Genomic DNA, 15164 nt, shown 5'->3' on the forward strand with positions numbered 1-15164 from the left:
TTCAAAGATGTGATTTAGTAATGGATTGACCTCATTCTGGACTATTTATCTGAAGACCATGTCTCATCACCACTGAGTTTATTAATGTAAAAGCTGATTAAGCCTTAAGGTCAACTATTCTGATATATGAAAATACCATCTCTATTGTGTCCATCCATTTTTACTAACCTGCTTTCAGTAGCTCCTGTTTTCATTGTTGTACACTTGTCTGTATGAGAAATTAACCATAAGGACTTGACTTTAGTCCATTAACTGTTGAACAGGGTTAGTTTTTTCTCACTCTTAATGGAATCTTTATTGTATATATATACTGAGAACATGATGTGTGCAATGTACCAACATACTTGAAAGATGTGGGGTTTTACTGCTGTCGGTGGTCTGGCATAAACATAATCTGGCAAATCACATATCAAGGAGCATAGGAGTTGACAGTCAAACTGTAAACAAAGGATTTTAGCTTCTGATGCATGAGTATAATATAAATAGTAAGGCCTGTGCTATAAATTCACTGGCAGACAAGTATATTCAAGGCAAGATGTTTTAAAATGGATTTGTGTTGCCATACTCTTATTGACTTTTTATTTGCTTAACTTGAAGTGTGTGTGTATGTGAATTAAACTTATGTTTTCACCCAATGGATATTTAGGTTAACTGGATATTAGTAAGAGGAGAGTGACAAAAATAATTCATGTGTAACTTTTGTATACTTTTTACTCTCATTCTTCTTCATTTCCTTTTTTTCTGTGTTACACTAGCATTCATTTTTCTGTTTCTCATACACAATATACATGCAAGTTCAGTATTCGACATCAGAAAATGCAAAACAGTAACTTATAAAACTCTAAAAGTCAATTTCTTCAATACCCATGTTGTAAAAGAACCTTTCAGAGGTCCTTGTAAATATTAGCAATGATTGTTCCCTCTCTTTCCCTCCAGCAATATACATACCAGAAATAACCCTTTAACCTTTTTCTTTTTAAAAAAAAAAGTATCATTGTAACTATCATATATTGCAACTTTATGGATAAGAAATGAAACAGCACTAGAAAAGATTTTAGCTCAGTTCTGATTTTATTCTCTACAGTTACATGCATGTTTCTGTTGTTGTTTAACTTGCCAAAAATTGAGATGCCAGGTAGTAATGGTGACTGTAATTTAGCAGAAAGGAAAAAATGCAGCCCTTGGCACAACTCTTGTAGTTTTCATGCCCAAAAGTAACTTATCCTATAACTAAGCTTAAGTACATGTAGCTGAAATAATCAAGTATTTTTCCCATGTTTATCACTATCTCCACTTCCTTTCTACTTTTGTTTCCCCTGTGATAAAATTTAGGTTGTTAAATCCCTTGGAGCAGTCTAAAGGCTCTGTTGTATAAGTCGTCATGTGTACTGAATATGTTGTATAATTGGTACAAATGCACTCTCCCAGTGTTTTACTTTGAAGCAAAACTTCAAAATGTTTGGATTATACCTCCCCAGTTCCCTCAGCCAGTATGGCCAGTAGCCATACTTGCTAGGGGATTCTGGAAGTTGTGATCCAAAATAATTTTATCCAGTCTATTCTTTCAAGAATGCCTTGACTGAAAATAATATCATGTCCACATAATAACATGTATGCTGCCACCCATGGCAAATGGTTGTTTGTTTATTCATTACATTTACACACAGTTGCTGCCACGCAGGCCACAAGTGATTTCCTAAACAGAAGATAGAGCATGTCTAAAATTTGGTATATGGAATAGGACCTTACCTATCTCTTTTGGTGCAGTTCAGTAATACACCAGATAGAATTCAGATCTGTGGTTGTATTTGAGGTGGGAAAAGATGGACTGACAGTTCCCTTTTCCAATTTACATCTGTTGTTCTTTCTCGTAAGAAGGAGGTATGCATGCACTTGTGCATTTCCTTTATCCCTCTTTATTCTAGTTTTGTCCCTTTTCACTTTAAGCCATTTGGTATCTCTTTAGTGTTCTTGCCTTGCCTAGACCACCCAGCCAGCAAGCTAGCAACTCTTCATCAGTATCGCTGTTCTTTCTCTAATATTTTAAAAGTTGTCACAAATTCTCTCCAGCCGGGTTGCTATGGATCTCTCAGCATGATAATAGTAAGAGCCCCTCAGTCGTATCAAGAAGTTTAAAGGGGTCGTTTGTCAAAAAAGTTTCAGTGAAAGACTTGTTTTACTGCATTGTGCCGTTGCAACAGAACAACACAGCATAAGATTTATTAGCCTTGAGTGAGAAGTGAATATTGCAACACACGCATAGTTGCCTTCTGTATAAGTGGAAGTCATCGTTGTAAATATATCCTAAACTATGATGCAGCGGGGGCAGGAGGTAGCATTTCACATAAAGATTATTAATAGGCACTCTCTTTTTTGCTCTCTTTTTGAATAGATATACAGAAAGTGTGTGAGAGAGAGAACCTTTCACATACACAAATGTAGCCATTTGACAGCAGCTTCCTAGTGATGTTCATACATATTTCATACATTTAATACTGGAACCAGATGGCTGGCTGCAAATTATATTCAATAAATATATCATTGTCCTGTCCTATCACATTAGTAGTTAAGGGACACAAAGCATTCTGTGACTGCAAAACAATATCACTATTTATATACAAAATTACCCTAGATCATGTACTAAAACTCCCTAGGCAGTTGAAGTCCAACATGAAAAAAAAGCCTAGGTGGACTTTCTTAGGTTCACAGGACATGCAAACTAGAAGGCAAAAATAATATGTAATGATTGTGGGCTTGCTTTTCTCTTTTAAACTCAGAAACAGTTACTTAATTCATGTTATAATACATTTTAGTGACCTCTCTTGTGAGCTGGAGCAGACAATGTTTAAGTTCAAATGCAAAGATAATATATATTTTTTAAAAATCCCAAGTTTTCAACTTGGAAACTGGGGATTCTTTCAGTCTTCAGCACCTTGTTCCAAAAAAAAAAAAAAAACAGGGATGTGGAGGACTCCATCTGGAAGCAGTACCTTTGTTTTTCACGTGATGCATCTGGATCCCTGTTCCTTCCATGAATATAGGATATTACCTGTAGTTGTGAGCAAAAGTCAACACTAGGAAACCTCAGTCCTTTGATGTAAGGGGTGGACATTGCTGATAGGAGAACAGAGGAGACTGTTACTGTTTACATTTTTAGAAGAGAAAATATTGACTTGTACAAGTCAGAGGTTGAGATTTTAATGGTGACTAGCAGTGCCAATGTCATGCTGCAGTTCTGTGTCCTGAGAAATACAGCAGCCACAAGTTATATCAGCTCAAGACTATTCATCCATCAGGCTCAGAATTGCCTACCAACCAGTTTTCCAGGGTTGCATTTCCACCATTTGTACACAATTCTTTTTTTTTTTTTCTTTTGGTCAAAGATTGAACCTGGCACCTTCTGGCCACAACATGTGTTCTCTGCCACTGAGCTGTGCCCCATTCCCAGCATTAAATAACTTCTTAACCTACTGTAAATGTAGCAAGAAAAGTGAAATGACAGTGCAGCAGATCCTTTGCCCTTCTATTAACCTATAGTGCCAAATGAAACTAAAGGTTAGAACATACCAGCAAAATACACAGGCTTCCCGGCAGCTTGAGGCTGTGGGTTACGCATGATTCACACACCCAAGCCGACAGGAAGTCGCCCTGAAGCCACCCACCTGTTTACATGGTGGCACTTTTTCAGAGTTCCAGCAGCACAGCATTTAGATGCCACAGGAGTGCCAAAAAGTTGTGGCAACAAAAAGGGTGCCCTTTTTCTGGCACAAAAAGGAGCAGCATTTTGCTTCTTTTTGTGCCAGAAAAAAGCCAGATCAGGGCCATGGCATGTTGTTGCCACAGCCTCAATCTGGCATGTAAAGGGGCGGCATCAAGCCGCCGCTATACAGCCATCTATTTCAGCTCCAGGTTTCAAGAAAATGGGACTGTTAACTTTCCTTTTCATTTTGAGAAAATTTGATGCACATCAGTGTTTCAGCTAGTGCATGATGCCAGATGTCTGTATTACAATCTGAAGCTATTTTCCCTCTTTTTGTTGTTGTTTGGATCCATGCAATTACTAATAATAGTGTAATCCTTATAACACACATGCAACTTCAGTTTGCAAATACAGAGAGAATAAAAGAAACAATAGATTTGGTTCAGCTGTTTGTTTTACAGGTTCTGGAATAGTCATAAAAACTTTATCAGCAAATTCCTTAACCACTTTGAAGGACCACTGCTTTCCTTATACTGTATTCTCTCCAATCTAAGATGTAACATGTATGTGAACCTACTTATTTGATGTACCATTCTGACTGAATTTTTATGCTTCAGTTTGCAGCTCATCTGGTGAAAATCAAATATCCAAGGGTTTGCATTTTGGATGGAGGCATAAACAAAATCAAGCCAACTGGTCTGCTGACAGTTCCTTCTCCACAGATATGACCCAGACATGTCTATTAGCTAAATGAGAAAACTGTTACGGGCATTACAGTATTGTATTATGATTATTGCCATCTTTCCACAGTGGTTTTGAAGGGAGAACATGTTTGTCTATTTGTCTTTTCACATAACAGGTTCAGTTTTACTGAATTAACATTAACTTCTGTATGGTGTCATCCCATCAAGACTTTAGTCATTTCACTCTACGTTATTCATCTAGGAATAAACCAGTGAAGTTGAACAGATTTTAAATCCTGTATATATTCTGTTCAAATTATCAGTGCAAAATTTCATGAAATATTTCAGTGGTAATATGTTAGAAAGTGAACAAACTAATGGGATGTAATCATCACATGCAGAAAAATACAAGTCCACATTTCTCCTTTAAATTATTCAGTTGCCTTATTGATTTATTCCTAGACCTGTGTTTTGTGTATGTATGTTTTGTTTTGTTTTTGTTGCTTTTTTTAAATAGTAAGATATTTCATTCATGCACTGATTAACTATTTAGGGGAAATGGCAAACCTTTGCATTTTATTTCATGTGAAGGATAAAGGGAGAAATAATTTTTTTCTTGTCATATACAGATTGTAACATCATTCAACCTAGAAGGAAATGTGTATGGAATCTATATCTTGCACACTTAACTAGCAGATTAAAAATGCTAGGAGTTTGTATTGTAATTGGTAATGTAATTAAAATGTCTTTTTGAAAGCTAAAGCTCCTATAAAGTATCCATGGTCAGTCAGTTTAGAGACCTATTGAAACAAACATGGTCGCCTATAGATACTTCACAGTGTGGGAGCAACCCGGACATGCTAAACATCATAATTTAGAAATACATTGCTTTATATATTTTCATCAAAGCTTAAAATAAAGCATGGAGTGTTTTGTCAACACAGTTTGAATATGGTTTCACATTCCTCCCACTGCTTTTTTTTTTTTAAAGAAAAGATCTTCCAAAATGTAGAGGTTACTCAGTCAAATGCCAAAAAACATAAATTGTAAATAATGTATGAGGTGTCTAATTTAGCATTTTAGATCATCATATGCTCATTACTAGCCAGTAGAGCATTACAATAGTGCAGCATGTTTATAACTTTGTTACCTTTAAATGAAAATGTTAAGTTAAATTATTCCTTTATCTAGTCTTTTCCAAAACAATATAGAGAAATGGCTGAAAATGAAAAGGAAGGAAGGTAAAAGGAAGTGCACAGTTCTTCTGCAAACCAGCTAGAACCCAATTAGTTTGGAGCTAGATGGTTGCTAACTGGCTCAAGCGCCAATGTGGTTCAAAATATCCATTGGTGGGCTTGTGTTATGCTGAAAGGAAGCAAGCAGCAATACAACTGAATTGTTTTCAGGCAATAGAATTCTCTCCTCCTTGTATTGGAGTCCTGGGTGCCAAGTCTTCTTCATGTTCTTCATGACTAACATATATGGGTCACATTTGCCTATACAATACACATTTTGAAATGTCCTCGAACTGAGCAATATTGTTGGAAGGAACCCTCACCCTCTCCTCAGCACGCCTGTGCACTTTTTCTCTGAACATATCAGATATAAAGTGGGATTAGACTTAGAAGAAGGAGGCATTAAAATTGGAGGAAGAAACATCAACAATTTAAGATAAGTAGATGATACTGTACTACTAACAAAAAATAGCAAAGACTTGGAACAATTACAGAAGAAAGCCAAGGGCAAAAGTGCAAAGATGTTTTCAGTTGAACATTAAGGAAACAAAAATAATGACTACAGATGATTTACATGACTAGATTCTGAAAATCCTGAAATTTTCCATACTTTGGCTCAGTCATTAATCAGAATGGACTGTGGAAGGGCAGCTATGAAGGAACTAGACAAGATCCTGAAGTGTAAAGATATATCCCTGAATACTAAAGGTAAGATTGTCCAAGCCTTTGTATTTTTTTTATTATCAATAATATTTTTAAATTTTACAGTACAAATTATTATACTTTTTTCATAAAAGTATATGCTTTACCACTTTACTTATTTTATACTAAATGGCCCATTCCAGACGGGCCGAAAAGGACGCTCTTGTCACGTGTGAGAGGTGCCTTGGGGCGGCGCTTCTAGACACCCCTCGCACGTGATGAGGGCGTCAAAATGGTGGTGCCCTGTACAGACGGGTGCTGCAATTATGACGTGCCGGACGCATAGTGTCCGCATGTCACGGTACCATTATGATGTCACAAGTGCACCATTGGCACACTACAACGTCGTAATGGCGTTGCAAGAAGAACCCGCTTTTCATGGGTTCTTTTTGGTCCGTGGGGAAGCCCTGCGGTCTGGAGGCTGCTGCTTCTCCGTAGACCAAAACTAGGCACTGGGAGACTGTCCTTTTTGGAATCTCTGTCCTGCACCAATATCACGTCAGTGCACCCCTTCCCCAGAGCCGTTCCCATCCATATACTCCAACCAAAATTTTAATTAATCTCCATCTTTTTTTCTTAATTCTTTTTCAATATTTTTTCCATATTTCATCAAAATCGTTTCTTTTCCATAATCCTTTCTTCACTTTCAATTTACATGTTAATTTATCGTTAATCGCTATTTGCCAGACTTCTTTATACCAATTCTCCAGGTCCACATTTATTTTCGTTTTCCAAAGCCTTTGTATTTTTAATTTCTGTGTATGGGTGTGAATGCTGGAAAGTAAAGAAATCTGATAGGAAGAAAATCGATTCATTTGAAATGTGGTGTTGGGCAAGAGTTCAATGGATACTGTGGACTGCTAAAAAAATGAGCCCCAGAGAAAATCAACCTTAACTCTCCCTAGAAACCAAAATGACTAAACTGACACTGTCCTACGTTGACTGTATCATGAGAAGACATGACTCACTAGAAAAGATAATAATGCTTAGTAAGGCAGAAGACAGTAGGAAAGGGATGCAGCCCTGAATCTGCAAGACCTAACAGGGCTGTTGAGGATAGGGTGACTTGAGGGTCTCTCATTCGTAGGGTTGCCATAAGTCAAAGTCAACTTGACAGCATTTTTAACAATAATAAATCTTTACATTTTACTTCTTAGTTTGTAACAGAATAAGCAGAGAGGTGGATAAGTACAGGGAGGAGGTAGAGAGATGGGAGTAGGTATTCTGAAGCATGTTTCATCAGCTGTCAAGGACATTTTTTGTTCTAAAAAAATGTATATGTATTTACCTGGCATTAGCACAGTAAGCTGATTCCAGTGTGAGTCATGGCTCCACCTTTTCTCATGTACCACTTTAGAGAGAAATTTTATCTTGTTTCTGGAGTTAGAACATAACTCTGGCGCCACCGAGTACGAAAGTAGCACAATAAATCTTTCTTCTGCTAGGTAATTGTGAATATTAACTACAATAACAAATCCTTCAGTATCTGGGGGATATACACGCATAGGATACTGTACAGCCCAAAGAATTTGAGAAGGCTGTTTTCTCACCTTCATATAACTACACTTGTTTTGCCTAGTTACCACCATTTAAGAGGCTTTTAGTTAATCCTTAGTCTTTAATTAGCCCAGTCATTTTCTGGCACTTCTGAGACATCTGTATTTTCTCAACAATCCAGCTGCTGAACGATAGTACAACACTGAACACAACCAAGGACTGTAAGACAAGGTGTTTCATGAAAGAATTAGCACTCTGTCTAGAGTGTACTATTGTAATTATTGTAGGTCTGGCCCAAGTTACATAACTAGAGGAAATGGATCATGGGACTAGCAGTCCAGCAACATCTGGGTGGCTGCATAGTCCTCATCCATGATCTAAAGCAGTGTTCCTTAAGCTATCTGATATGGGGAACCAACAGGGTTTTCCCCACAGTGTGCCAGGGACCAGCACCATATTTGTGCCCATTGACTACAACTATTTCTTTCTCATCACAGATAGTCAGCTAATAGCTCATGGATTAGGATTGGTCCATAGGCCAGTACTTTGAGTAGCTCTGATCTATACCACCCTTTTCAAGCAAGTTATAACTACCATCATTGGCCATGCTGCTTCTGGATGATAGAACTTGTTTTCCAACAATACCTAAAGACCCATCATTGGGGAAAAGCTGATCTAAACGAGTAGCACATTTTCCTGATCCATTAATAAATGCAGAGCTTGGAAAATATGATTTTGAGGAATCTGTCTCCCAAAACAGCTACTAGCCACTCTAATAGTCCGAAATAACTTTTCCAAGCACTGAATAAGGGCTAGCTGTGGAGTTTGTAGCTTGCTGCTTTTACAAAGACTTTGGCCATATTCCTGTTCACTTTTCCTTCTCCTACTGCCTTAGATCAAAATGGGATCCTTTTGCTCCTCCCAATGTAGGAATGCAGCTCTAATTAGGCCTCACAAGTGACAAGAGGATGATGGGAATTGTGATCCAACAATATCCACATGGCCATAGTATCCACATGGACTGGTTCTTCTTGCCTGTAAAATAAATTTTACTGATGTATTTGCTTCTCATCCTATATTGCAACCTATCCTACAGAAGCTTTGTCCTGCAACCATATTCCTCAGCATGGTCAAAAAATAGAGACTGCAGGAGCTATAATGCACATCTGAAGGGAAGAATGTTGTCTACCTTGGTACTCAAAATAACTGTTTCTGGACCAAGTTCTACCTCCCCCGCTTTCACAGTTGACAATCACTGTTCCCACTCCCAGAATGTAAACTGTGGAAGCATCTGAGCTTTGGACAATGCCTGACCACAACACAGTGTGGTCTCCTATCTAGATGAGATGAGCTATTCCAAATGGTAGTGAGTACCATCCTGTCTCCCTGGAGAACAGGAATTTGTGGTGAAGAAATTTCCTTTCATTTTTATTTACTACAACAGTAATATGATGAATAGCTGCAACCTGATATATTTGGCAGTGGCATCTACAGGTCTGGCATATGACAAAATCATAAACTATCTCCTGGTTACAATTTCTATCCCAGGTTTTCTAGGACAAGGCGAGGCATGATCTTGGTACATTGTTGAAAACATTTGCAAGACCTCCCTGTGGAAGGAGAAGCTATATTTCAGTGGTGGGGCATACATTTGGAATAAAGAAGGTCCCAAAATCTATCACTAGCATCAGCAATTACAAAGAGATTTAATATCAATCCACTCTGAAAGATCTCTGCCTGAGACCCTGGAAAGTTGTCTTCAGTTTATTGTTTCAGTGTAACATCCCCTCAGTGTAGCATGAATATCCACTTGCAGACCTATGCTATGCTGAATCATATACCCTCACCAACTTACATGTGTATGGCTACTGCCCCATAGCCAAATGCACAACCATTAAAGCAGTGTTGAGACTGACAGTGGACCCTCACGGATCTCAGCACTGTTATTTTTTGTCTGGCTTTGAGGGGGCAGACAGATGCCTCTCTGATCCTACCTTCTCACTGTGAAGTTATGGAATGGCCATAAAAGGGGGGTTGGGGACTTTACAGGTGAGACTTTGGGTACTGTGCAGACCAGAAGGTAATGCCAATGCCACACAGCCCCCCCCCAAAAAAAATAAGATCTGCATGTGTAAATATCTCTAATTGAATTCTGACCAAGGTCAACAATGTTCTAGTCAATGGGAAATAGTCTAACCTGGTATAAGTCAATTTCTACCTGCTTGCTTATCTGTTTACAGGAATAGTTCTCAATCTTTGATCCTTCAAATGTTTTGGAGTTCACCTCCCAAAATCCCTGATCATTGCTCATACTGTCTGGGTATAGTGGCATCATTAGGGTATGCAAGGGGTTTAGGCTACACTGGGTATTACCCTAAGGGAAGGAGACACCACTATTCCCCAGACATCTGCCTTTTCGCAGAAATGGGCTGTGACGTTCACCTGCATCCCTTTAAAACACTGAAGAGATGGTGTGAATGGAATGAGGGTAAGTGAGAGGAGAAAGGAGAGGCCCCAGGTTTTTTTATCAATTTTTTTATTTTTAAAAATGTAACAAAAAATTGTTTATTCTTTTAAAATTTTCTTTAAGAACATCACATCTTACCAAAGTTTCCCTTTAGCCAAATGAAACCATGTAAATGTAAATACATTTAGGCTGTACATATGATATTGCAATTTAATGGTATAATTTTAATTTTGTGAGTTAATTATGTCACAGCTATTGCCATTACATTCAGTGATGTACCAGAATGATGATTTATGAGCACCACTAGTACAAAAAACATTACTGAAGATTCTGTATGGTGTGGTATGGGAGAATGTCAATGCAGAGGGGTGTGTCAGTGTGACACCATGAGTTACCACACCAAGTGATGCTAACCCTAGTGACACTACTGTCTGGGGCTTCTGGGAGTTGATTTCTAAAACACCCAAAGTACTAAAGTTTGAGAGCTACTGGCTTTGGGTGCATCTACACTGTAAAAATAATGCAGTTTTACACCACTTTAACTACCATGACTCCATCCTACAGAATCATGGGATATGAGGCACCAGCATTCTTTTGCAGAGAAAGCAGAAGACCATGTAAAACTACAAATCCTATAATTCCCTAGGATGGAGCTACAGCAATCAAAGTGGTATCAAACTGCATTATTTCTACAGTGCAGAGTACTAAACAAAGAAGTCCCTAATTCAAATTGGCCATAGCTGAGCTTTCCTGATTTTGTGTCTGATGTGAAGAACATTCAGTCTCCCATTCCAAGTGCAAAAGTCCAACTAGACAGTTGTAATGTTCTTCTTTACCTACATGAACAATCAGTCAATGTGCTCTATTGCAATGCTACTCAAAATGGTGATCTGTCAACCAATGCCAGTCAAGTTTGCTTCAGGTTTCCAGGGGAAAAAATAGTTGCAGTCAATGGGCACAAATATGGTGCCAATCTCTTGGGAGAGGGGGAATCAGATAGTTTAAGATGCTCTGTTCTATTGCACCTTAGGCAGCAGCTATTTCATAACTATGTAGTGGAGTCAGCGTGGTCCACAGTTCTGTTCTCCATCGCTTTGCTGCAGTATTGAAATATGTAACTGCTGAGATGGCCATCTCACTTGACCTAATAAATGCAGTCCTGCAATTAGATACATTATTCACTGTTAAAGTACCTTCTGAGAAAGTTTAAGTTTTACGGGGTTATTTTATAGAAAGCTCATAGAGCTTGTGTAGAATATTTATTGGTATTTATATATCCAAAAATAAATTCCTACAGCTTCTCCTAACTTTTGTATTAATCCGCATTAATAACTTTCATCATTTTGACCAAGCTCTGATGGTGCTTAGCTACATGAACCCTGGTTTTCATCTGTAAAACATTGAAGGGTATGACATAATAAAGCCAGTGTTCAATCCTAACCTAAGAATGTTTTCCAGGGATAGGAAAAATCCCCCATACATCTGAAGGCCCTCTAGTTGTTCCTGGACTGCAACACCCATCAGCCCTGGTCAGCATCTCCAATGCTGTGAATATCCAATGCAGCATATCCAGTCCTCCCCTTCCTTGCTTTCCTAACCTTAGTACTTTTTTCTGGAGAAGGAGTAAATTGCTCAGTTTAATGTCTATAGCATAGATGTGCCTCTACGTTTCTCTGTGAGACAAGTACCAAGCTGAAGATGTCACTTTGCCTCCAGAGAGAATCAAAATTAGCCATTTATTCTTGGATTCTTTCATTGGCCAGTTCACAGCTCCCCCATACGCTGTTACAAGATTTTTTTTTTCCCTGCCAATTCATTAAAACAATAACTCCCTTACAGGAGAAAAGGAAGACTTCTGCCTCCCCATTCCTTTGCTCTCTTACTATTTGCAAGGCAGCAGATTCTTCATTGTCAGGCTAAAAAAGTGTCATTGATGCCAAACATGTCCATCTAAAACAAGGGTGGCAATTGAAGGTAAGCTCTACTTCCATCAGAATCACAAGGCCTTCCAGATGTTTCTGGATGATAGCTTCCACCATTTTTAGCACTTGCTTGTAGGGAAATTTCAGTCTTACTCTTTTACTCTTTTGCATTTCTTTCAAACTTGAAGACTTAAAACCGGGATGGTTAAACTTTTGAACTTCCAAATATTCTCAGCTCCAACTCCCCAAAAGCTACAACCATCATGGCCAATGGTAAGAGATTGGAGGAGCTGCAGTCAGAAACATCTGGAGGGACAAAGGTTCCTCACTTCTAGCCTAAAATGTGGCAGAGTCACAAGAGCTCTGACAAGTTATGTGAACCAGCTCTGAATGTTCACAAGTTGGTTGAGATTGCTTTTGATGTGCAGTAATTAAAAACAGATGCAGTGTTTCAGCTGTTATCTTCAAGTGTCATAAACAATAATCCCTTTGACTCTTGAGTATCGTTTAAGTAGAATGAACTTAACACAATTAATTTGAATATTAAAACTGTTACATCAGATACACACACAGTCCATGATGATCCTAAAATATCCGTTTGGAGACTGAATAATTACTCAGAAGGACAGAGGTTAAAACTGGACTACTTGCCAAAACAAAGAATCATATTTTAGTTTTAAGAGCCTTATTTCTTTCTACATACAGAAGTTCTATTACACTGTATATCTTTAGGCTCTCAGAGTGAGTAAACAGTAAAGTGTAAATAACAATGAGTTTGGGACAGGCTCCAAACATGACACCAGTTGAGTAGACAATCCTATGTACACTTTCTTGGAAGTGTGTGTTATATGTGCCCTCAAACCACCTGTCAACATATGACAACCCCATGAATTTCATAGGGTTTTTTTTTAGACAGGGAATATTCAGAGATGGTTTTACCAGTTCCTTCTTCTGAAATATAGCTTCCAGCAACTGGTGTTTGTTGGCAATCTCCCATCCAAATACTAACCAGATCTGATCCTGCTTAATTTCCAAGATCAGGCAGGATCTGGTGCCTTTAGGTTGTTTAGGCTGTTTTAGGTGTACATTTTTGTTAATGTCATTGGGGCTCACTTTTGAGTAAGCCTCATGAGGATTGCACTGTGACCAGTTGGCACTGGAGTTTTACTACTTCTTGCAGTAATCTCAAACCAGCCTAGAACTTCAGAGTTTTTGTAACAGCTAACTGTTCTATATTCATTTAAAAAAGCAACCTTGTATTTAAAAGACTCAGAAAATGTACTCTTAAGCAGGAGTGAGCAGCTCTGGAAGGCTAGGAGGCCACATTAGCCCCCAGGAGACCTCATGTCCACCCCTGTTCTTAAGAACTGTGAAAGGTCTCATTGGTGGGTTACAGACCGCCATTTAGTACGTAATGAATACGTACTAGGGTTAGGAAGGGGCGGTGCTTCTGCACCCCCCTAACCCTAGTACGTATTCTGTACGTACAATATGGCGGCGGCTGTTCCACATGGCCGCCGCCATATTTACATATCAGACGCTGTGCGTCCACACGTGTCGCGGCGTCTATGACGTCGCGAGTCCGCCCCTGGCGCCTCGCGACGTCATAGAGGCACCACTTAAAGAAGCTCCATTTTGGAGCTTCTTTTTTGCTCCGTAACGGAGCCGCGCGGTTTGGCTGCAGCGGCTCCCTTACGGAGCAAACAGCGGCGGTGGCAAATCGCCGCAAAGCGGCGGTTTATAACCCGCCACTGTCACAAACACTGACACATAAAAAAGATTGAATAGGATTGTCTGATTTATTTATTTATTTATTTATTTATTTATTTATTTATAGTACTGTATTTATATCCCCTTTACAGCCACAAAGGCTCTCAGAACGGTTTACAGATCATTAATTGACAGTTCCCTGCCCTAAGGTTTACAATCTAAAAAACATGACACAAAAGGAGAAGAGAATGACAGTGGGAAAGAGGATCAAGTCCAGCATGGAAGTTGGTCCCCCAGCCCCCCAATTTTTAATTCCTTAAGTGAACAAGGGGTCTCTCAGCAGACATCCGGCAGTAGACCCTGTTTTCTTACTAAGTTCCCATTGATTTAATGGATCTAGCTGGGACTGGCAAATAGATTTAACCTACCTTAACAAAACAGATGTCTCATTATACTCTTATTTTGGTATTTATTTTGAATGTGTTGGACCTCACAGATGTTGTTGTTGTTCTTTATTTTTTATTAATATAACTTGTAATAAATAAAAAGAATTCTTATTTACCAATATTGCTTGGGAGTGATGGGAAACCAATATCATGGAAATGATTTTTTTAAAATAAGGTGGTCTGTTTATGGAACGTAGGAATAGTTTCACCTAGCACTTCCTGGTATCTCACACTATCAACTGAAGAATTGCTCTTTCGTGTTCTTTGTAGAGAGAACTGAATGTGAGATGACCTGCGCTCTACAATCATGCGTGACTATACTGAAGGAAGGTGTGGCTTTTTGTTGAAAGTGTATCTGCTTTCAGATCAAGTAGTGAGAGAAAGGTAACTCCCCATAGCATTTGACAAGTGTGCAATGCAGACCTTCCTTGTATACTCTTCATAGCTTGACAAAACATGACTCTTGTTGGAGAGCCAATTCTCAAGCCCTGGGCCTCCTTTCAGTCTTGTGGAATGATGAGCAATAGCCTTTTCTTCTGTTGCAATCACTGAAAAGGTGTTAAGTTGCTAGATGTGCCACAAACTGAGGGAAAGTTGTGGGATATGGCTCTAAATCAATTTTCCTGTGCTAAAGGCAGAAACATATCTGGCATATAGTTCCATGGTTCTACTGCACCCCATCCAGGGCTCAGTCTTTGTCAGTTAAATCAGATTTAGATTGAGTGCAGGATCTTGCAGAAGGGACTGGACAAAAAAGTGTTGCTATATAACTCTTTCCTTCCTAGCTATTTATCTTTTCGCA

The 15164-nt window shown here is 38.7% G+C and overlaps 1 protein-coding gene across 1 annotated transcript in view; it reads left to right on the forward strand.

Annotated features, from left to right (window-relative positions):
• Window positions 1-5329, forward strand: part of TBCK (TBC1 domain containing kinase) — a 99818-nt gene extending 94489 nt beyond the window's left edge. The window contains exon 26 of the mRNA XM_042468469.1: window positions 4318-5329. Within this exon, the coding sequence (XP_042324403.1) occupies window positions 4318-4428 (111 nt within the window). The 3' untranslated portion in view covers window positions 4429-5329. The remainder of the gene's footprint in view (window positions 1-4317) is intronic.
• Window positions 5330-15164: the final 9835 nt, after the last annotated feature.

The sequence above is a fragment of the Sceloporus undulatus genome, chromosome 5 (assembly GCF_019175285.1).
Source record: "Sceloporus undulatus isolate JIND9_A2432 ecotype Alabama chromosome 5, SceUnd_v1.1, whole genome shotgun sequence".
Classification (NCBI taxonomy): domain Eukaryota; kingdom Metazoa; phylum Chordata; class Lepidosauria; order Squamata; family Phrynosomatidae; genus Sceloporus; species Sceloporus undulatus.